This window comes from Brachyhypopomus gauderio, chromosome 17 (assembly GCF_052324685.1).
Source record: "Brachyhypopomus gauderio isolate BG-103 chromosome 17, BGAUD_0.2, whole genome shotgun sequence".
Classification (NCBI taxonomy): domain Eukaryota; kingdom Metazoa; phylum Chordata; class Actinopteri; order Gymnotiformes; family Hypopomidae; genus Brachyhypopomus; species Brachyhypopomus gauderio.
In genome coordinates this window covers 11331119-11353374 of record NC_135227.1, presented here as the reverse complement: position 1 = coordinate 11353374, position 22256 = coordinate 11331119, and the positions used below count along the sequence as shown (strand labels likewise).

Sequence of the window (22256 nt, the reverse complement as noted above, 5' to 3'; positions counted from 1 at the left end):
TGTTTTGCAGCCCTCTGCTAACTAGCTCATCATCAGCCATACTCAGTCCAAATCATTGAACACACTGCCAGTCTGTGGTCTTAGCAGGTCAATAGCACAGCAATTAGTTCCACTCGACCCGGTAGCAACTACGATATTCAGTGGAATGCCGCGCTGCTTGTCTTGCCTGGTGATACGTTCACTCTGGGGTTCGTCGCCAGTCGGAGAAGCAGAGTGCCTGTACTGAGCAGGGTCAGTGTGCGGTGTCCCACACTCTGTCATTCTGTGTGAGCGAGCGGACCCCTGAGAGAGTGGGCTAACCCACGGCCAGGCAGACCACACTGGTGATCACGTCACAAGGGCATGTGAGGTAGTGTGCACACACTAACACAGTGTCTTCCTTGAATTTGATGGAATTCAGCTCCTAGTTTTTCTTTTAGATCATTAAGGCTGTGCAGGGATTGGGAGGGTGTGAGTGTGAGTGTGTTGTGTGTTTATTAAGCATAAGCTGTAATCGTGTGAACTGTCTAACGCCATACTGCCAGTAAAGAAATATACAGCTCTGAAGAACATGATGAAATACAAGAGACAACGGGAATAACCACAACTAATATCACACACTTCAACCAACACCACCCACTTCAAAAAAAAAAAATACAGAGACTGACTCAGGGTGCACGTGGGTGCGCTCTCTCTCTCACTCTCTCACTCTCTCTCTCTCTCTCTCACTCTCTCACTCTCTCTCTCTCTCTCTCTCTCTCTCTCTCTCTTTCTCTCTGTCTCTCTCTCAGACGGCAGTGTGACCGAGCCTGACATGTCTGCCTGTTTCTGCCCGGACCACAAGGCACCCATGGTGCTGTTTTTGGAGCGGGTCTATGGCATAGAGAACCAGAGTTTCCTGCTGGATCTGTTGGAGGTGGGCTTCCTCCCAGACTTGCGTGCCGCCGCCTCTCTGGACACGGTGAGCCACCCCACGAAGGGCGAAGTCTGGCTGTTTTATTTGTCATAAAATAAATTGGTCCAATCATCCATCATCCTTGTTAAGTCCTTTAGCACTAGTTTGCTCACAGAGAGAATATTTGGCTGATGATTTCGCAGTCTGAGGATGAAATGAAATATGATCATCAAGACTTTCAAGTGTCTAAAAGCTCAAAGCGGTCTGAATTCATGCTGTTCTGACAATGTCAGGATTCCCCCTCAGCAGAGATGTGCTGGGATCTGCCTACATGAGGTTCAACACTGGTTGTCAGCAGCAGGCGTTGGATTCTCTCCAGTGTAACATCATTAAGCCAAAATTGTTTTGAGGTCATCACAAGAAAGATTGTGGCATGAGAAGCATCATCACTGCCTGCCCCCCCCCCCACACACACACACACACACACACACACACGACGTTGTAATTCCCTGTTGAGTGGTGTCTGGCGAGGTCTATTCTGTTGCTGTCTCTTCTGGTTCGTCTCTTTAAGTGGGCCTGTGGCACAAGCAGCTGGTGTTGAGGCAATAGCTGCTAAGAACAGCCCCAGGTTAGGCAGCTGCTGCTTTCTCCAGTGGAGATGCCAAACGGCCAAACAACTTCATATTAGAGGTCATGCACCACCTCAGGAACGACGTAACTTTAAGAACTATACATCTATCTATCACGAGAAGAACACCGCCAGTCCAAAACCACTGTTCTGCATATATTTTATCATTATAAAACAAATATATTATTATTATTATTATTATGAATAATATTTTTAAACAACATAAAATCATTACATTAACCTTTCCTACTTATCACAAACAGACACAAACCTGTATCAGTCCAGATGTGCAGCAACCTGGCAACTCTGGTTAATTTTATGTACTTGAATTGTGTGCACATCAACAAATCAACATGTGATCTCTTATACTCCATTCAGCTTAAAGCTTGTTCAAAATGAGAATCACTGGCGATTTGAGGTCATCTTTGTGGGGGGATTCTGGTTGGGTGTCTATGCAGGATGCACTGAGGACCACTGAGACGGCTCTAGCCATGAACCGCTACATCGGCTCGGCCGTGCTGCCGCTGCTCACCCGCTGCGCTCCCCACTTCGCCGGCACTGAGCACCACGCCGCCCTCATCGACTCCACCCTCCACACCGTCTACCGTCTGTCCAAGGGCTCTGCACTCACCAAGGCCCAGAGAGACGCCATCGAAGAATGCCTGCTTGCCGTTTGTAGGTGAGGTCATTGGAGTAGGACCCTAGACGCAGCCTGGCTGTCTGCTGATTGGTTGGTTGGTTTGGTTGTTGGCGTGGTTCCTGGTGTGGTTGGTGTGGTTGTTGGCATGGTTCCTGGAGTGGTTGGTTGGGTTGTTGGTGTGGTTCCTGGCGTGGTTGGATTGGTTGTTGGCGTGGTTCCTGGAGTGGTTGGTTGGGTTGTTGGCGTGGTTCCTGGCATGGTTGGTGTGGTTCCTGGAATGGTTGGATTAGTTGGTTGTTGGCGTGGTCCCTAGCACTGTTGTTTAGTTGGTTTGGTTGTTGGTGTGGTTTCTGGCATGGTTGGTGTGGTTTTTGGTATGGTTCCTAGCACTGTTGTTTGGTTGGTGTGGTTGTTGGTGGGGTTCCTGGCATGGTTGTTGGCGTGATTGGTTGGTTGTTGGCGTGGTTACCCAGCTGTGTTGGTTTGGTTGGTTGTTGATGTGGTTACCCAGCTGTGGGGGGTGTGTCCTCTCTGCAGGCATTTGAGACCCTCCATGCTTCAGCAGCTGTTGCGGCGCCTGGTGTTCGACGTGCCCCTCCTCTCTGAGTACTGTAAAATGGCTCTCAAGGTGAGCTAGTGTGTGAGAGTCCATTTGTTTTATGCATGGTTTAAATCTCATGTTGAAATCTGACACCTTGTATTTACACCCCCTTTGACCCATGTGTATGGTTAGGATGGACTGAAACATTTGACTGAAACTTTGTTATTCAGTTTCAGTGCTTTGCTCCAGAGTGTAAATATCTTCTATACTGTGGCTTTGAAACCATAAATATACTAAGGCTTTAAAACAACACTGACAGAAGTTTAGTATGCATAGTTAATATGTGAATGCTTTGTGAACTTCACAGTGTTGCTAAAATTAGTGAGACATGGCTGAATATAGTGAAGATATAAAAATAAAACACAGTAAAAAAGCACATAAAGATTTGAGAGTCAGACCACAATGTTGATTTGAAAACTGACTCTCCTGTATAACATAAGACGGTGTTTCGTTATCTCTGATTGGCCATCCTCTACACAGCTTTTAACCAATCACTACGAGCAGAACTGGAAGTACTACTGCCTCCCGTCTGGTTGGGGCAGCTACGGCATGGCATCTGAGGAGGAGCTGCTCCTCACCAAGAAGATCTTCTGGGGGATCTTTGATTCACTCTCCCAAAAGGTCAGGCTCCAGTGTCTGCTCTTTACACATTACACATATGTTCTATTCATCATGGCTGGTTAATTGGCTATACTTTTAATCCAGTTGCTAAAGCATGCAAGTGGTGATTCAAATATAAGGCCGGATATATATTCCATTCGTTCAAATTTGACAGTTTGGAAGGTAAACACAGCCCAACACTGCTCATCTGCAGAGTTAAAGTCCTTTGTAGAGCAGTGGTGCGTGATGCACAGAGCAGCCCATCCCTGTTATATCCCACAAAACCTCCCATGTGGTCGGCAAGTTAGACTTGGCACATAGCAGGGTGACATTTACCCAGTGAAGCACTTGTGCTATTAGCAGTTTTTAGGTGCATAGCCCCATTTTCAGAGTGCAGAGGAAGAGGTCTTTATTTTAGTCCTACTGCATGTGACAGGATCAGTATGTCTTTGTATTCCTGACCCGCAGAAGTACGAGCAGGAGCTGTTCAAGATGGCCATGTCGTGTCTGAGCGCTCTGGCTGGTGCGCTGCCTCCAGACTACATCGACTGCTCTCTCTGCACCGCCCTGGAGAAGACCGTCTCAGTGGACGCACAGGGCAGCTTCGAACCCAGGCCCGTCAGCACCGCCAAGTGAGGGAAGCAGAGGAAAAGAGTGTGTGTTGGGGGGGGGGGGGGGGGGGGTGTGAGTGTATGTGTATTCCCACGTGTGTGCCTATGCATTCGCGCACAATTACAGTTCTCCAGCGATTCAGTGGTTTTATGCCATTACACTTTTGATATTTTAAAAGCACATACTGTAGATTCCATAGACATAATGGCACACAGTTCATCAGTTTCCCAGCTTTAGCATTCTTTAACAGAATAGCACTGTCTAAGCGTTAGCCCTCGTCACAGTAATTCCCCAGGCCTTACGATGAAGAATTAGCTCAGCCAGTCCTCTTCACCCTAGCATCTCCCTCCCGGAGAAGCTGGATTACATCGCTAACAAGTACGCTGAGCACTCCCATGAGAAGTGGTCCTCGGAGAAGGTAGGACTGGCATCACTCACAAGCTCCAGCCACGGTATAGCCATTACTGGCTAGCCAGGTTGAGGCTGTAATTTAGAAGGTTGTGCAGTATTTTGAAAAGTTTTTTTTTTATACAAGTGCTTGTATTCATGACTAATGGCTAATGATGAAACACATGCAGCGATAACAATGAGATTTGCAAATTAGTTTGTTGCCCTCAAATAACTCCTCGTATTTAAAAGTGTATGTAAACTGTATTTTACAGTGATGTTCCATTGTAAAATTCCACTGTAAAGTATGTAAGACACAGATCTCACGGTGTGTGTGCTCTGCAGGTGGTGCTGGGCTGGAGGTATGGAGATGCCATGGATGAGAAAGGAAAGACTCACCCCATGCTGCGATCGTACAAGTCACTCACAGAGAAGGCAAGTTCAACAACAGCACACTGACATGTAGGGCCCTACGCTGTTTATTCCCTCTCATCCCACTCATGTGTGTGTGTGTGTGTGTGTGTGTGTGTGTGTGTGTGTGTGTGTGTGTGTGTGTGTGTGTGTGTGTGTGTGTGTGTGTGTGTGTGTGTGTGTGTGTGTGTGTGTGTGTGTGTGTGTGTATCTCCTCAGGAAAGGGAAGTATACCGCTTCCCAGTGAAGGAGTCGTTGAGGAGCATGCTAGCCATGGGCTGGAACATTGACAGGACCAGAGAGGGTGAGACCATGTTTCAGCAAAGAGAAAATGAGAAGACGCGTAAAATCTCACAGACCTCACAGGTAAACACAGTCTATTTATCCTGCAATATGTCCACTGTGTTTTCACAAACAAAATTGAATTGCATATATAGTGAAGTACACAGAGTTTCCACAGAAACAGATGACTTTGGACAGAGGTCTATCACCACCTCTGTAAGCAAGGATGTGTATTATAAATTGTGATAAATCAGTATGTGATAAATCAGTAAATCATAATAAATCATGCTCATACTCTACTTCTCCATTTGAAATATAGTGTAACTCTAGATACTCTAGTTACTCTAGATACTCTAGATTCTCTAGATTCTGCTGCCATTTGGGCTGGTCATCCCCCAGTGCTTGTTAGTTTCTAACCACAGGCTGCTGTTGTTAGGATAATTTTGCCTGGCAGGCCATTTTTCCAACCCTAGTGTAAGAACAGTAGCTAGACTGCTGTACGCCCAAGAACATCACACTGTTCAGTGTCATGGCTGGGACAGGGCATTCTGGATCATGTCCAGTCAGCTGTGTGGTCAGACACTGTGACCAACAGGGTCAGACTGGCTAGGGACAGATGGCCTACAGCCCGGCACTATCAGTTTATTAAAGAGCCCTTCTAAGATGTACGCATCCAACATGGCGTCCAAGTGCACGTGCAAGGCACATGTTATGTATAATGTGTATGCCCAGTGGGTTGTGTGCAGGAGCCATGGTTCTTGTGGTTGGTGTGTTCACAGGGCAGTGGCTTCAACCCAAGCCCAGTGGATATGAGCAACGTGCTTCTGTCCAGAGAGCTGCAGGTAGCAATGCCACTGGCTTCCGAGAGTTTGTTTTGTTCTGGGGGCTAAAATATTCAGAATGAGTCTGTGAGGATTAGATAAGCACTGTTTGTCTGCACTGTAAAGCAATCAATTTGAATATTAACAACAATGCGGTCTTTGGGCTATAATTGCATGTGATTGCCTAGTAACAATATGTAACACAACTGCTGTTGTTTTCCATGTAGTTCAGTCACCTTGTTTGGACCATGTAGACTGCAGTGAAGACCTGTCTGGTAGTGAACTGTGTGGTAGTAGGCTGGTCTGTAGTGGATTGACTGTCTTTCCTCTCCTCTGATCAGGCAATGGTAGAGGTGCTGGCTGAGAACTACCACAATATTTGGGCCAAGAGGAAGAAGAATGACTTGGGCACAAAAGGTCATGACCTTGTCCCCACATCTACAGGTGTATCAGTGCACATAAAAACACGCACAGACACTGTCCCGCCTGGCTTTGTTGAGTTTGGGAAAGAGCATTTCGATCACAGTGAACTTTGTGGGATTAAGGTTTAACAGAATAAAAATACTCTTGTAGATCTGAATATACCCACTCATGAAAGCAACCATCATAGCATCACAGACGTGACATTAACAAGAACAACAGGACATTTGTACTTGTCAGTGAAAAAATATGTTGTCATTATTGAATGCGTTAGTGGCAGGACTTGTGTGCTGACGCGGTTGTGTTCATCTAGGTGGAGGGACGCATCCTTTACTGGTGCCATACGACACCCTTACAGCCAAAGAGAAAGCCAGAGACAGAGAGAAGGCTCAGGACCTGTTCCGCTTCCTGCAGATTAATGGCTATGTCATTACTAGGTGTGTGTGTGTGTGTGTGTGTGTGTGTGTGTGTGTGTGTGTGTGTGTGTGTGTGTGTGTGTGTGTGTGTGTGTGTGTGTGTGTGTGTGTGTGTGTGTGTGACAGAGAGAGAATCTGTGCATGCAGTGTGTGTGTGTGAGAACGAGTATACCTGTGTGAGTATATCTATCTGTGTGAGTGTATCAGTATCTGTGTGAGAGTGTATCTGTATCTGTGTGAGTGTATCTGTATCTGCGTGAGAGTGTATCTGTATCTGCGTGAGAGTGTATCTGTATTTGTGTGAGAGTGTATCTGTATCTGTGAGAGAGTATATCTATATCTGCGTGAGAGTGTATCTGTATTTGTGTGAGAGTGTATCTGTATCTGTGAGAGTGTATCTGTGCCTATGCATGCTTCTTCAGGATCCATGCTAAATGTTAACAAACATGAATGTGAACATTGTCATTGTCAGAGGTTTAAGAGACATGGAGCAAGACTCGTCCTCAATGGAAAAAAGGTTTGCCTATAAATTCCTCAAGAAGCTGCTCAAGTATGTGGACTCAGCACAGGAGTTCATCGCTCACCTGGGTGATTAACTAAGAACATGATTTCTGTGTCCTGTGTGACTTGTGTCTGACAGTGTGACCTGTAATTGACTGTAATTTCGTTGTTCTGTCTGTCACATAACTCTCTTCTCAGAGGCCATGGCTAGCAGTGGAAAGAATGACAGGTCACCTCATGAGCAAGAAATCAAGTTCTTTGCCAAGGTCTGAATCACAGTCCCCTTAAGGCCAAAGCAGCAGACGTCACACTCACACCCCCCAGACCCCGTTTCTCCAACCTGGAGCAGAACACACATGCTGCTTCCTCTTCGGTGGCTCCCATTGCTGACTGTGCCCCCCCCCATGCAGGTCCTTCTTCCTCTGATAGACCAGTACTTCAAGAACCACTCCCTCTACTTCCTATCCTCACCCAGCAAGAATCTCAGCAGCAGTGGCTATGCTTCCAACAAGGAGAAAGAGATGGTTACCAGGTGTGTGTGTGTGTGTGTGTGTGTGTGTGTGTGTGTGTGTGTGTGTGTGTGTGTGTGTGTGTGTGTGTGTGTGTGTGTGTGTGTGTGTGTTAAGGCCACCTGCACACTTACTATTTTAAGTTAAAACAAATCATTGATTGAATATGATCAGATATATCCAGTGCATCAGAACCTTTTATTTATGTTTAGTCTGTGATATAAATGAATCTCATTGGCTCATCGCTCTGTATGCAAATATGTGGAGGTCCAGGAAATTACCTGTTGCCCACTCAATCATCTAAACGAATCAGATCTAAACTCCACTGGAGCACACTAATGACACGGCAGGTGTAGGTGAGGCTAGCTGAGATGAATGTGTTGAGCGCAGGTGGGAGCTGCTCTCACTGGAATGACTCAGTCCCAAAGGAGGAGGCATCTGTAGGATTCGATACAGTTGTTTTATGACACGGAAGAGACGTTTGCTGTTTCATTAATACAGCCTGCCCTTGTGGACTATTTATAGCTGCTAAATACTGAAACTAGTAGCAGAGCAATTACTTTCTCTAGAGCTGATATTTTAGCGATAGCTGTTAGTATGTAAAGACATCTTAGCCAAAGTGTTTGCTTAGAGCAGAAAAAAGATTATTCTTGATAAGAGGAAAAATGTTAAGGAAATGTTACTCTGTATAATTTTACATTGCAACATAGTTGCATTTTCACATATTCGTCTTCTGCCTCTTAATCTGACTTCATGGCTGCAGTTGAAATGTAAGAATGCTTCAGGTCTTGTGTTCTTCTCACTAATACTGCCTTTATTATTATTTCTCCTAATTCCTCTCATTTCCCCTTGAACTCTCTCCTATACTCATAAACCCTCTCCTATACTCATAATCCCTCTCCTTTATTCCTAATCCCTCTCCTTTACTCCTAATCCCTCTCCTTTACTCCTAAATCCTCTCCTTCCCCCTAAACCCTCTCCTTCCCTCCTATTCCCTCTCCTTTACTCCTAAACCCTCTCCTTTACTCCTAAACCCTCTCCTTTACTTATACCCTCTTCTTTACTCCTAAACCCTCTCCTTTACTCCTAAACCCTCTCCTTTACTTATACCCTCTTCTTTACTCCTAAACCCTCTCCTTTACTCCTAAACCCTCTCCTTTACTTATACCCTCTTCTTTACTCCTAAACCCTCTCCTTTACTTATACCCTCTTCTTTACTCCTAAACCCTCTCCTTTACTTATACCCTCTTCTTTACTCCTAAACCCTCTCCTTCCCTCCTAATTGCCCTCCTTCCCTCCTAATCCATCTCCTTCCCCCCTAAACCCTCTCCTTTACTCCTAAACCCTCTCCTTTACTCCTAAACCCTCTCCTTTACTCCTAAACTCTCTCCTTTACTCCTAAACCCTCTCCTTTACTCCTAAACCCTCTCCTTTACTCTTATACCCTCTCCTTCCCTCCTAATCGCCCTCCTTCCCTCCTAATCCCTCTCCTTCCCCCTAAACTCTCTCCTTTACTCCTAAACCCTCTCCTTTACTCCTAATCCCTCTCCTTCCCCCTAAACTCTCTCCTTTACTCCTAAACCCTCTCCTTTACTCCTAAACCTTCTCCTTCCCTCCTAAACCCTCTCCTTTCCTGCCACCTCTCTCTTAATCCTTCAGCCTTTTTTGTAAGCTGGCAGCTCTTGTTAGACACAGGATCTCTCTCTTTGGTAAGATCTTCTTTCTCCTTACTGGCTACTAACATGTTGTGCTGCTTGGTTTCTTACTCTGTGTTATTTGCTGCCATGTGGTTTATATTGTTTTGGTGTGTTTGTTTGTTTCACCAGGAAGCGACTCTGCTACGATGGTGAGCTGCCTTCATATCCTGGCCCACACACTCGATACCAGGTAGGCTATGTCACATTTACACTGATGTACTAACTGGCCAAGAAGTCAGGGTCACATTTATGATGTACGTGCCAAATGCCAGACCAGTTTGAAATACTGTGGCAGCATAGTTACACCAGCTGGACTTCTTTATGTAGACAACACATATATAATTACCTCCTAGTGCAGATATGACAACTTTATCCCAGCAGTTTCACCCTTATAGCATCTGTCAGGAATCTCTAGAGATAATGAGATGAACTGAACCTTCAGTAATGAACATGTAGAAACTCTGTCTAAAACATTAATGGCGGTATATAGCCTGAGTGGCCTACTGTGTTGCCCAGTGTGGCAGTGCAGCAGTTTGGGCATCACTTTTTTGCTAAATTGTTCATCAGTTATACAATTCAAAAAGTTAATCAGTTATACAATTATTGTTAAGCTCATATTCCAGGATGGGGGTGGTGTAAAGCCAGGAATTCCATTCTCTTTCACTCTGTTCATCTCCTGCAGGACGGTGATGAAGTCGGGCTCGGAGCTGGTGAAGGCAGGCCTGAGAACGTTCTTTGAAAACGCAGCCGAGGACCTAGAGAAGACCCTGGAGAACCTGAAGCTGGGCAAGTTCACGCACTCCCGCAGCCAGATGAAGGGTGTATCCCAGAACATCAACTACACCACGGTGGCCCTGCTGCCCATACTCATTGCTCTGTTCGAGCACATCACCGAGCATCAATTTGGCGCAGACCTGCTGTGTGAGTAGACCCTGCAGCACAGGCTCACGTTTTATTTAGATCATAGATTTAGATCATAGATTATCATGACCATTCTGAGGCAAAATATACCCCTTTGACTTTGTCTTAATGCTGGAGCCATGTCTCTGTGTCTGGTGTGTTTCCAGTGGATGATGTACAGGTGTCGTGTTATCGGATCTTGGCCAGTCTGTACTCACTAGGAACTGGCAAGAACATCTATGTGGAACGGTGAGCAGATTAGAGCTCTTCACTTCTTTTCCTTAAATAAAACCTAAACGTCCATGTAAACTAAAGTTCCAAATTACACAGGTGAATATGTTCAGATGTGGTTCAGAAAGATACTTCACCCAAATATACCAGCTGTGCGAGCTACTTTTAAAATGTATGATTTTCGCCTAGATTTGGACTCTTTTCAGTGTCAAGCATTTGTATGCACAACACAGGGCAAACATTTTCCTAATTTTTCCACACTTTCCACACTCAACCTTGTGTCTGGTGGCTTTGGCTGTAGACAGCTTCCAGCTCTGGGTGAATGTCTTGCCACGTTGGCGGGAGCCATGCCTGTTGCTTTTCTGGAGCCTCAGCTGAACATCCACAACCCCTGCTCCGTGTTTAACACCAAGACACCACGGGAACGGGCCAGTAAGTAGCAGCCTCTTCAGAACTCAACTCTGGGGTTTGCTGATCGATAGATGCTCTAACGTTTTGGACAGTGGAGCAATTGCTGTCCCCTCTCTTTCATTATCAGCACAGTCAGCCTGCCCTTGGTGTGGCATATAAATCGTAAAGTGTATCTCACACTCTCTAGTCTCTACACCCTCATGTGTGCGTGCGTCTTTGCGTATATCGAAGTTTGAAGCCCTCTCTCGTGACCCCCGCCCCCAGTCCTAGGCATGCCGGACAGCGTGGAAGAGATGTGCGCTGAGGTGCCTCGTCTGGACGGGCTGATGAGGGACATCAACGACATGTCCGAGTCCGGCGCCCGCTACACGGACATGCCCCACGTCATCGAGGTGGTGCTGCCCATGCTGTGCAACTACCTGTCCTACTGGTGGGAGAGGGGGCCCGAGAGGGGGCCCGAGAGTCGTGGGGCCTGCACCTGCAGCACCACCGTCACCTCCGAGCACCTCAGCGTCATCCTGGGCAACATCCTCAAGATCCTCAACAATAATCTGGGCATCGACGAGGCCTCCTGGATGAAGAGGATCGCAGGTGTGGTTGACCGCAGGTGGCAGGAGCAGCCGGGCAATGAATGTTTGAAAAGATATTTGAGGTTTTATGATTTACGGCAGGGGCGGACTGGGGAGAAAAAGTGGCCCGGGAGTTCCTGACAGACTGGCCCACTATATATATATATATATATATATATATATATATATATATATATATATATATATATATATATATATATATATATATATATATGTATATGTGTGTGTATACTGTATATGAATCTATACATGGCACGTAGTGTATATGACGGCGTTTATTGTCATAGGGACAATATTAATTCCAGCAATAATATGATTACAAAGCCACATAGTGGCTTTTAAATAGTCCACCATAAGACCACCAAACAAGTTGTTAAATAGTCCACCATAAGACAACCAAACAAGTTGTTTTACGCAAAGTGCATCCTAAAGAACAACCTACAACTCTAATGTGGGTATTTCTTCCTCTTACCTATTTGTGGTGGTTAGTTTTAATCTAAGAATTTCAATAGCTTTAAAAAAACAGTGCACAGTGCTCTGCCTTGAAGACCGCCACTTGCGTCCGTGTTAACCGTGTTAAGGTAATTTGCCTTAGACGTTGCAGAGGCGACAGCAGTACATTTAAAATAACATGTTATCTACAATTTAAACTGCTGTATGTTTTCGTAGTCCGGCCCGTATTTTCTGGGACAAGTTGGTTTTTTTCTGATCTCCGCTGCATACTGTCAGCCCGCACCAGCTGGCCCAGTCCGCGGCCGCGGTCCAACTCGTTCATGTGTTTACAGGCTCAGACCGCGGCCGCGCTGAGCAGGTTAGTCTGACTGGAGCGGGGGAGGTATTAACACCGTTAAACAGCAGCGTGACTGTTATGAGCCTTTAAAGCATTAATTTCATGGTCATATTACTTTAATGATATAATTACAGCTATGCTCCTGGATTTCCTTCTCATTACTGGTTTCTGTGCTGTCACACTTAGTGTATGCCCAGCCGATTATCAGTAAGGCAAGGGCGGACCTTTTGAAGACGCATTTCCTGCCTACACTGGAGAAGCTGAAAAAGAAGACTGTGAAGGTAGTGGCGGAGGAGGAGCTTCTGAAAGCTGACAGCAAGGGTGACACCCAGGAGGCGGAGCTTCTTATCCTGGATGAGTTTGCAGTACTGTGCAGGGATCTGTATGCCTTCTATCCCATGCTCATCCGCTATGTGGATAACAATAGGTAACAAAACATGGGTTTATAAAATAGGATCAGCTCATATTTGATTAATAGATAGTGTTAGGGGTGTTACGGGTTTTTCACAGTATGTATGGTTATCATTTTATGGATTTATGGATTGATTTAAAAACACTCAAACCAACCAATGGTGGACAGCTAACAGCTACACTTATTATGACAATCTTTTACAAAGTTTAGTTAGTTCTGTACTGTAACTTAAATCTAGCTAACCACTCAAGAGTGACTTAGTTGAAACATGAAAGATGAACTAATAAACTACTTCTGGGTTTAGATGACTTACTGTGTCTGGTCCTCAGGTCCCGCTGGCTGAAAGAGCCTGACGCAGACTCCAACGAGCTCTTCAGGATGGTGGCGGAGATCTTCATCCTGTGGTGCAAGTCACACGTAAGGGCTTCAGCTTTCAGCTGGCCACTAGCAGCACGGTCAGCTGCTGCTTGGAGGTGTTAGTAATGAGGTCTTTGAAGATTTGAGGGACCTGCCCGGTATGATGTTAGTGGAGGAAGTATAGCGCTAGTGTTGTGCAGACCCCTGATTCACTATTAATGTTTGTTTTGAGATGTTTATTCTTGCAGGCCACTCCATGATTTGTTTCTGTTTTCCACTGAAATCATTTCATGCTGTTTTCCAGTCCACATGGGATAGGAATCGTTGACCCCAGTAAATTGGAAGTGTGCTTTTTTGCTTGGCCCCTGGTCCAGTACCAGAGGTGCTCAGTACCAAAAATGGATCAGAATTGGGCTGCAATTTCATTGTAGCACTTAGATGATAATGTCAACTTTTTTGCTCGTTGTATTTTGGATTTAGGCAAGATAATTGAATTATGTTAAAAATAAGGTGATCTTATAATTCCTTTATGTATGCTGATGATGGACTAACAAAGATTCAGCCACAGAGGAGGTGCATTTACATAATGATGCATCTTCCCTTTAGTGTCCTCTCTTGTTTACTTAATCGGGTGGGTCGACTTTTGCATGAATACCATATGCAAAAATGCAGAAACTTGAACTCAGCCAAACTGAATGTGCTTTACCTTGTTTAGATGTCTGTTACGGTCCGCTAATAGGCTACAGGTTAGCACCTCATAGTGGTTAAGTGCCGCTTGAGTTCTCTTTGCAGTGCTCAAAAATTCAAAGGAAGAAAGACAGAAAGAGTGCAACAGTGGTAAGTGATGACCTTTGTAAGTGATGACCTGTGTAAGTTGATGACCTGTGTAAGTGATGACCTGTGTAAGTGATGACCTGTATAACTTGATGACCTGTGTAAGGACCCAGCAGTGTTCATAATGTCCACAAACAGGACCACAACACTACTGGACTGACATTAACCGTGAGATCAGGCTTGGGGTGCAGGCTGAAGGAAGACACAGAGACATAAGTACCAGAACCCTAATTCAACAAACCAGGTCAATAAACAGGCCAGAACCAGAGTCAGTCAGGATTTTACTAGATGCTCTGGATGGAGGCAAATAGTCTTGACAATGAGATTAAGCACAAGCAGGTTTAGGCAGGAAAGTAATTAGTATAGCAGTCAGGGTTTGAGTTGTGTGAATCCACTCTTATATAGTACACAGGTGAGTAGTACTAGATGTAATGATGGTTTGTGTTTAAACTTCTACATTGCACTGCCCTTCACTCCTGCAGAACTTTAAGAGAGAGGAGCAGAACTTTGTCGTGCAGAATGAGATCAACAACCTCTCCTTCCTCACTGGGGACACCAAGACCAAGATGTCTAAGGTAGGAGACCAGGGGTGTCATGGGTGCTGATGTAGGGGTCTGATGCTCAACTAAAGAGTTCCCAGAATCCCTCTAGCTGCTACCCAGGGAGAGCAAGTGAGAGCAATCACTGCAGGTCACGTGGTGACAGGCTGCGACACACTAGCTCAGATGTAAACGCTAATGGAATCAAGTGTGCAGGCAGTTTGTCACACTAGTGTGGAGAAACGGGCCGGTGAGACACGTGAGGTTTCTGCTCCCGATGGACTGTCACAGCACATTTAAAGCTTTAATCTCACTTTTTACTTTAAGATCACACACATACACAGGTGAACTCTCATTATATACTAACCCTCCAATAGCAGTGCACCTACTTATATTCATGCTTTTCACAAATATAGACATTAATACTAATGCTTCTATGCTTCAACATTACTGCACCTTTTAGATATTATTTTACAGTCACACATCTGGAAACCAAGACTTGATATTCCAAATGTTATGCAAATCTAACATATGCATGTTTTATATATAACTTTCATGCTGTACTTATGCTTTGTGACATATTTCATTTGTGTTTTGACCCTCAGGGGCTACACAGTTGTAAATAATGTCAACACATCTTATAAATGTCACAGGAAATGGTTTATATACAATCCATTGTTATGTTCCTGACTTAAAAATTTCCTGACGGAAAATTTAGAATTAAATTAAATGTCCCTTAAGTTTTGGACCCTTCCATTTTAATTGACCCTTTACTTTTGGTCCACTCCATTTTAATTCAGCCAGTTTAGGAAACTAACTGAAATTCTGAGTTAAAATCATCTCCAGTACTTGCTGAATTAAAGTGATGATGGCAAGCTCAGCTGCTCATTGTTCTTAATTTCCTGTGTGAGGATGTGTTCTCTGATTTTGATTTTTTGCCTTTCTTTCTCTCTCATTCTTTCTTTCTTACTTTCAACTGTTCTGCCTACTCTCTCTCACTCTCTCTCCCTCTCTCTCCCCCCTACTCTCACTCACCTGCCCAGTCGTTTCTGCCGAAGGTACAGTGAGGGTGCATGAGTTGTCTGAGGGTGGGGGCGGGGCCTGGTTGTCCTTCGTCAAGGGACTGTCATTGACATTTGCCATCCACCAATCACTAGTGTCCATTACTTTATTTATACTTATGTCTGTCTGCCTCTCTGACAACCAGCTAATGTGTCATCAGAGGCAGGCAGATAGTTTAAGCATTTGCAAATTTTTCAATAAAATCTCTACTATAAACAACCAAAAGGAAGACGGAGAACATTCATTATCTTACACACATCTAAACATTCCTAGTGCTGCAGTTTTCACTAAAAAATCTTGACTGGAATAATCTGTCAACAAGATTGAACAGGGAGAATACAATACAAAATGGCATCACTGTGTGTGTGTGTGTGTGTGTGTGTGTGTGTGTGTGTGTGCGTGCGTGTGTGTGTGTGTGTGTGTGTGTGTGTGTGTGTGTCTATGTTATCAGGTAAAACATGATACCAAGAGTGTGTTGTCCTTCTTGTTGTGTCAGCTTACTGTGTGCACTTGGTTCAAGTATTCTTGTGTCTCTCTCCTGTGTTACAAGAAGCCCATGGTCCCTCCGTAGTGTGTCCTGCCTGCTGTGTCAGTGTCATGTTCATAAATGCCGTGTGATGTTGTGCTCTGGTGTGATGTGTCAAGCTAGCGAAGACAGAAGGTGTTTGAGATACAATTAGGCATAACAATCTTATTTCAGGCTCATCTGTTGCTAAAGCTCATTAATTTCCGCCATATCGCGTGCTATGACAAGGGTCTGCTTGCTTCTCCATATTAAGCAATTGAATTTACATGGAAACATGACATTTTTTTTAGTAGTTCCTGCTAATAAACTGTTCCTAGATGGGCTTAGAAATTAATTATTCAACAAGTTGGAGCAGTCCCAAAAGCACCAGTGGGTGGTACTATATAGCATGAAATTATGTATGACAAATGTATGATTATAAAATATTTAATGAGTAGAAAGTGTCAAAGAAATGTGTCATGGCTGTTTCTGCTGTACACATAGCGAAAGCAATTCTGGCATGTGTAATTATAGAAAAGACATCTCAAATGGATGGAGTCTGTTTGGAGATGTGAAAACATGCCTCACGCTTTAATGCCTTCCCCTGTTTTGTTCTCTAGTCCACATATTATAGGCCTATCATATCTATAATGAGGGGGGTTTGTGACCATATTTAACTTGAGTCAATAATAATTTGTTGTCTGGCCCAACCTTAAGCTGTCTTGAAAATTAAAGTGTTGAATGGAGAATATTTGTTTGTCCTCCACATGTTGACTGTTGTTTGTTGTCTCTGCGGCCACAGCTGCGGCGAGTATACGTGCATCCAGCTCACTAGCGTGTGTGTGTGCCAATTCCTCTGCTCAGGTAGGAGGACAGGACCAGGAGAGGAAACACAAGAAGCGGCGTGGTGAGCTATACTCCATCCAGACCTCTCTCATAGTGGCCGCGCTGAAGAAGATGCTGCCCATTGGCCTCAACATGTGCACGCCAGGCGACCAGGAGCTCATCTCATTGGCTAAGATGCGCTATGGCCTGGTGAGGGGGGGGCGGGGCTCGGCAGCCATTTTGTTTGCAGCCTGTCGGTTTCAGAGAGCCTAATATGCTTCCATTCACTGCGGCCCTTTTAGAAAGACACAGATGAAGAGGTCAAGGACCACTTGAAACAGAATATGCACCTGCAAGAGAAGGTAGGAGAAGCTGCTGGCTTTTCTAGGGATTTTTTCTTAGTTAATGGCTCAGCTTGGCTCTGTTTAATTACTTGGTGTCCCTCTGTGTCTCCAACTCTCTGTCTATCTCATACACACACTCACCCAAACACACACATATAGTCGGAGGACCCTGCTATGAGGTGGCAGCTTAACCTGTATAAGGATGTGGTTGTGAGGAATGAGGGCCCCCCAGATCCCGAGCGGACGGTTGACCGCCTTCAGACCATCTCCGCTGCTGTGTTCCACCTCGAGCAGGTCCAACCCACTTATCATTCATCTCAGCATCATTGTGATAGATCCCTGCTAACAGTATATATTGAACTGATGGTAAAAAACAAACACTAAGCAAAGAGATCGGGTGAAATATGTCATGTCACGTATGAAAAATTTAAATACATTTTCCAAGTGCTTACAGGAACACCTTTGGCCAAAATCATAAAACATGGACAGACTTTGTATGAAACACATTTCCTCAATCACAAGTGTGGATTGGTTTTACCATTTTGGTTATACATGGCTCTGCTGCATTTTGTCCTCCGTTCCATTTTACATTAGCAGTTCATAATAGAACACTGGTAAAAAAAAAGGTGACCTGCTTTATCTGAATCTCAGAATGGCACACACCTTTGCTAGAAGAAATTCAAATTTAGGTTACAGTGGAAGAAACCATAAACATAAAGACTGAAGAAACAGATGTGCTGCTCTGCTGTGAATTAGAAGAACTGAAACCATCAACTGTGGATGTTGACTGGTTTTCACCTTGGGCACTGGTGAATTTGCCAACGCTGGTTATTTATTGCCACAGTGCTTTATGAGTTGGAATTACCGGTAAATACTGTTGTGCACATTTTGCATGGTATAGTACAGTCATCATGTTTTATGCATGTGGCCCCTCACATTTAAACCTTCATCTACCCACCCCCACGCTCACCCCCACCCTCACCCCACCTACAGGTGGAGCAGCCACTGAGGTCCAAGAAGTGTGTGTGGCAAAAGCTACTGTCCAAACAACGCAAGCGAGCGGTAGTGGCCTGTTTTCGCATGGCCCCCCTGTACAACCTGCCCAGGTACGCCACGCCCACAGCGCCACGCCCAGACAGCCCCTGTCCCGCCTTCACGGGCTAGATTCTCATCCACTCGCTCTGCTGTTGAAGCTGATTAAGATGCAAGCATGCGCAGCGAGTATGACTGACTGAAATTTGGGAAATTGAGAATATTTAATGAATATATGTTTAATGAACCTGAATATATTGAATGAAAAACTTAAGAGCAAAGGGAGAGGGAAAGAGAGAAAGAGAAAGAGATTTCATTCTATATTCTCATTCATTTACATATTTATTCTTGAATGGCCTTGCCACAAACTGATATGTTACTATTCTCTAGTGGAGCATTTTGCTGCAAAACAGTGGAGTATTTGCTGGAAAATATACTCATTTATAGTAATGGCATACACATGAAATATTTGTTTGTAGCATTGTGAGGCAAGCTGACAAATGATACACTTTTCTCCTGCACAATTTATAAATATTCTACTGCTAGGGTAAGATCGTAACTACCATATAATACATCTCTCTCTCTCTCTCTCTCTCTCTCTCTCTCTCTCTCTCTCTCTCTCTCTCTCTCTTGCTCTCTCTCTCGCTCTCTCTCTTCTTATCCTTGAGCTGATATCAGCAAGATGTAATTTCCTGCTCTGCTGCACTATAACTTAATGTCCCAGTACTATTGGCTGGAGTAATACGAAGGAAAGGTTATAAGTTTGGAACTGTACCTTCTAATTATCACAGCCATGCCTTTTCACTACCGACACATTCAGCAGTTACTGTCATGTCTTTATGTCTTTTAAAAACATCATTCTTAATATGTGATACATTTATGCTTTTACCACTTTTCTAAAGATTACTATCTGTCTATCTATCAGGTAGACAGATCTATCTATTTGTCTGTCTGTCTGTCTGTTTACCATATATGTTGGAGTCCTGTGGTTTTAATAGGATTATTTTCTGTGTATATTGATTATTTGTGTTATTACACAACTGTAGTTGCTTTCTGTTTACTTTCCTTCATCTGACTTTGTTTGTGTTGTCTTGTGTTGTCGCTCACATGGTTCTGTCCCAATGACATCATTGCCACCCCTCCCTTTAGGCACAAAACTAATTCCTACTTCCTGAATGCCTACCGGCACATTTGGCTGGACGAAATGCATGAGAGTGCAGATTATGACAGTCTGCTCTCCATGCTGACGGTAATGGGACACTGAGGGAATGTCTAGAGTTGCCCCTTCAGTATTCTCCATTCTGCACCTCACATGGTGTCTGTAACAGGGAGTCTCACTGGTCAGCTGCTCTGTGATCCTGGTTACTCACTTTCATTTCACTTCATTTCATTTTAGAGAGCAGCCATCATAACCAGTCATCTCTGATAAACAAGTTTATTTTATTTTTTATTTTGACCAATCATCAGGAAATTTATTTCAGATTTCCACAGTTGTACTTCTGCATAATATTTTGCCTTTGCATGTGGCCTCATCCGTAGTTAATGTCATAGTGATCAGCTGTACCAGGCCCTGCATGTGTGTGTCAAAGAGAAGGCAAGGCATTATGTAGACATAATTTGGACTTTAAAAATGTTTGTATTGTAATGTATTTTCCGATTACATATACAGTGGGGAAAATAAGTATTTAGTCAGTCACCAATTGTGCAAGTTCTCGCACTTAAAAAGATGAGAGAGGCCTGTAATTGACATCATAGGTAGACCTCAACTATGAGAGACAAAATGTGAAAAAATTTAAGAAAATCATTTTGTCTGACTTTTAAAGAATTTATTTGCAAATAATGGTGGAAAATAAGTATTTGGTCACCTACAAACAAGCGAGATTTCTGGCTGTCACAGACCTGTAACTTCTTTTTTAAGAGGCTCCTCTTTCCCCCACTCATTACCTGTATTAATGGCACCTATTTGAAGTCGTTAACAGTATAAAAGACACCTGCCCACAACCTCAAACAGTCACACTCCAAACTCCACTATGGTGAAGACGAAAGAGCTGTTGGAGGACACCAGAAACCGAATTGTAGGCTGGGAAGACTGAATCTGCAATAGGCAAGCAGCTTGGTGTGAAGAAATATACTGTGGAAGCAATAATCAGAAAATGGAAGACCTACAAGACCACTACTAATCTCCCTCGATCTGGGGCTCCACGCAAGATCTCAGCCCGTGGGGTCAAAATGATCACAAGAACGGTGAGGAAAAATCCCAGAACCACAAGGGGGGATCTAGTGAATGACCTGCAGAAAGCTGGGACCAACGTTACAAAGGCTACCATCAGCAACACACTACGACGCCAGGGACAGATCTTGCAGTGCCAGACGTGTCCCCCTGCTTAAGCCAGGCACGTCTGAAGTTTGCTAGAGAGCATTTGGATGTTCCAGAAGAGTATTGGGAGAATGTCATATGGTCAGATGAAACCAAAGTAGAACTATTTGGTAAAAACACAACTCGTCGTGTTTGGAGGACAGTGAATGCTGAGTTGCATCCAAAGAACACCATACCAACTGTCAAGCATGGGGGTGGCAACATCATGCTTTGGGGCTGTTTCTCTGCAAAGGGACCAGGACGACTGGTCCGTGTACATGAAAGAATGAATGGGGCCATGTATTGTGAGATTTTGGGTGCAAACCTCCTTCCATCAGCAAGGTCAATGAAGATGAAACGTGAGGAGATCTGCATGGAGGAATGGGCCAACATACCAGCAACAGTGTGTGCCAACCTTGTGAAGACTTACAGAAAACGTTTGACCTCTGTCATTGCCAAAAGAGGATATACAAAGTATTGAGAAGAACTTTTGTTATTGACCAAATACTTATTTTCCACCATTATTTGCAAATAAATTCTTTAAAAGTCAGACAAAATGATTTTCTCAAATTTTTTTTCACATTTTGTCTCTCATAGTTGAGGTCTACCTATGATGTCAATTACCGGCCTCTCTCATCTTTTTAAGTGGGAGAACTTGCACAATTGGTGACTGACTAAATACTTATTTTCCCCACTGTAAATAACAATTATGTTAGTATTTGTAATTTTATTTCAAGAATTTGGACCATAAATATTACACTAATATTACACTTCATTATAGTAAAAAGTGCATCACAGGGAAAGTAATTAGATAAAAGTCATAAAGCAAAGTAATTTGAATAATGTAATACATTACTCCAACACTGTTCAAATTATGGATAGTTATTCACACAGTAAACTAGCTATGTGTTGTTTTCATTTTCATACTGCATATTTGTAGTGTGAAAGAATCTCTCCATTTTTTTCTTGCTAAAATTTCAGATGTTGATTGATGTGATTATGCAAGTCTGTCATCACCTCCTTTGGTATGTGATTTAAATTAAGACCAGTTAGAGTTCCTGTACATCATACTAACCACTTAACCTTCTTTCTCCTTAGCACTTCCTGTCTCTCAATCTTAACTTCCTGTCTGCTCTAATTCACCCGGTAACCTGGTAACCCTAATAATCATGGTAACCCCACTTAATCTCTTGCCCCTTCCAACACTACCCCCCTCCCCTCCCCCTCCCAGGCATCGTTCTATTAACCTGTTCCTCATGGGCTATCAGAGAATATGGATAGAGACAGAGACGTACTCTTTTGAAGAGAAGCTAGTGCAGGATCTGGCTGTAAGTATGTCTTGAGCTGGCTGCTGCCTCTGTGTTCTGTGGGCAAACCTTGTCAGGCTCTGCCAGCAGGGGGCGCTGCAAGCACAATTCGCAGGAGCGTTCTCACTTTGGATTTTTGTTTGGGGATACTTTATTTGAAGATGCGAATAACACATCTGCATACACACAGGTGTAACAACCCACTTCGCTGAAAGTGTTTCTCTATAGGCTGACACAGATGTTGTTGTCATTTGTGTAGTAAGCACCCTGAAGAATTTTCTTTTTTTCCAAAGATTTGTATCACCAAATATTACAATTATAATGTTTCCTTTATTGGTTTCATTCAATATTAGTTTTAATCA

The 22256-nt window shown here is 43.9% G+C and overlaps 1 protein-coding gene across 9 annotated transcripts in view; it reads left to right on the top strand.

Moving 5' to 3' along the window:
• LOC143480353 (ryanodine receptor 3) overlaps positions 1-22256 on the top strand; it is a 134076-nt gene that overhangs the window by 93424 nt on the left and 18396 nt on the right. For 5 of the 9 annotated variants that reach the window (XM_076977983.1, XM_076977979.1, XM_076977980.1 and 2 more), the window contains 29 exons: positions 771-940; positions 1961-2181; positions 2680-2770; positions 3224-3364; positions 3812-3975; positions 4295-4373; positions 4688-4777; positions 4973-5119; positions 5815-5877; positions 6198-6273; positions 6590-6713; positions 7165-7280; positions 7392-7459; positions 7604-7725; positions 9362-9411; positions 9529-9589; positions 10082-10320; positions 10467-10548; positions 10832-10962; positions 11206-11532; positions 12508-12748; positions 13063-13150; positions 14407-14499; positions 15507-15521; positions 16895-17065; positions 17158-17217; positions 17359-17493; positions 18193-18305; positions 21819-21915. In XM_076977983.1, coding sequence (XP_076834098.1) covers positions 771-940; positions 1961-2181; positions 2680-2770; positions 3224-3364; positions 3812-3975; positions 4295-4373; positions 4688-4777; positions 4973-5119; positions 5815-5877; positions 6198-6273; positions 6590-6713; positions 7165-7280; positions 7392-7459; positions 7604-7725; positions 9362-9411; positions 9529-9589; positions 10082-10320; positions 10467-10548; positions 10832-10962; positions 11206-11532; positions 12508-12748; positions 13063-13150; positions 14407-14499; positions 15507-15521; positions 16895-17065; positions 17158-17217; positions 17359-17493; positions 18193-18305; positions 21819-21915 — 3575 coding nt within the window. The remainder of the gene's footprint in view (positions 1-770; positions 941-1960; positions 2182-2679; positions 2771-3223; positions 3365-3811; positions 3976-4294; positions 4374-4687; positions 4778-4972; positions 5120-5814; positions 5878-6197; positions 6274-6589; positions 6714-7164; positions 7281-7391; positions 7460-7603; positions 7726-9361; positions 9412-9528; positions 9590-10081; positions 10321-10466; positions 10549-10831; positions 10963-11205; positions 11533-12507; positions 12749-13062; positions 13151-14406; positions 14500-15506; positions 15522-16894; positions 17066-17157; positions 17218-17358; positions 17494-18192; positions 18306-21818; positions 21916-22256) is intronic. The other 4 variants (XM_076977982.1, XM_076977984.1, XM_076977981.1 and 1 more) reach the window with 1 other exon arrangement.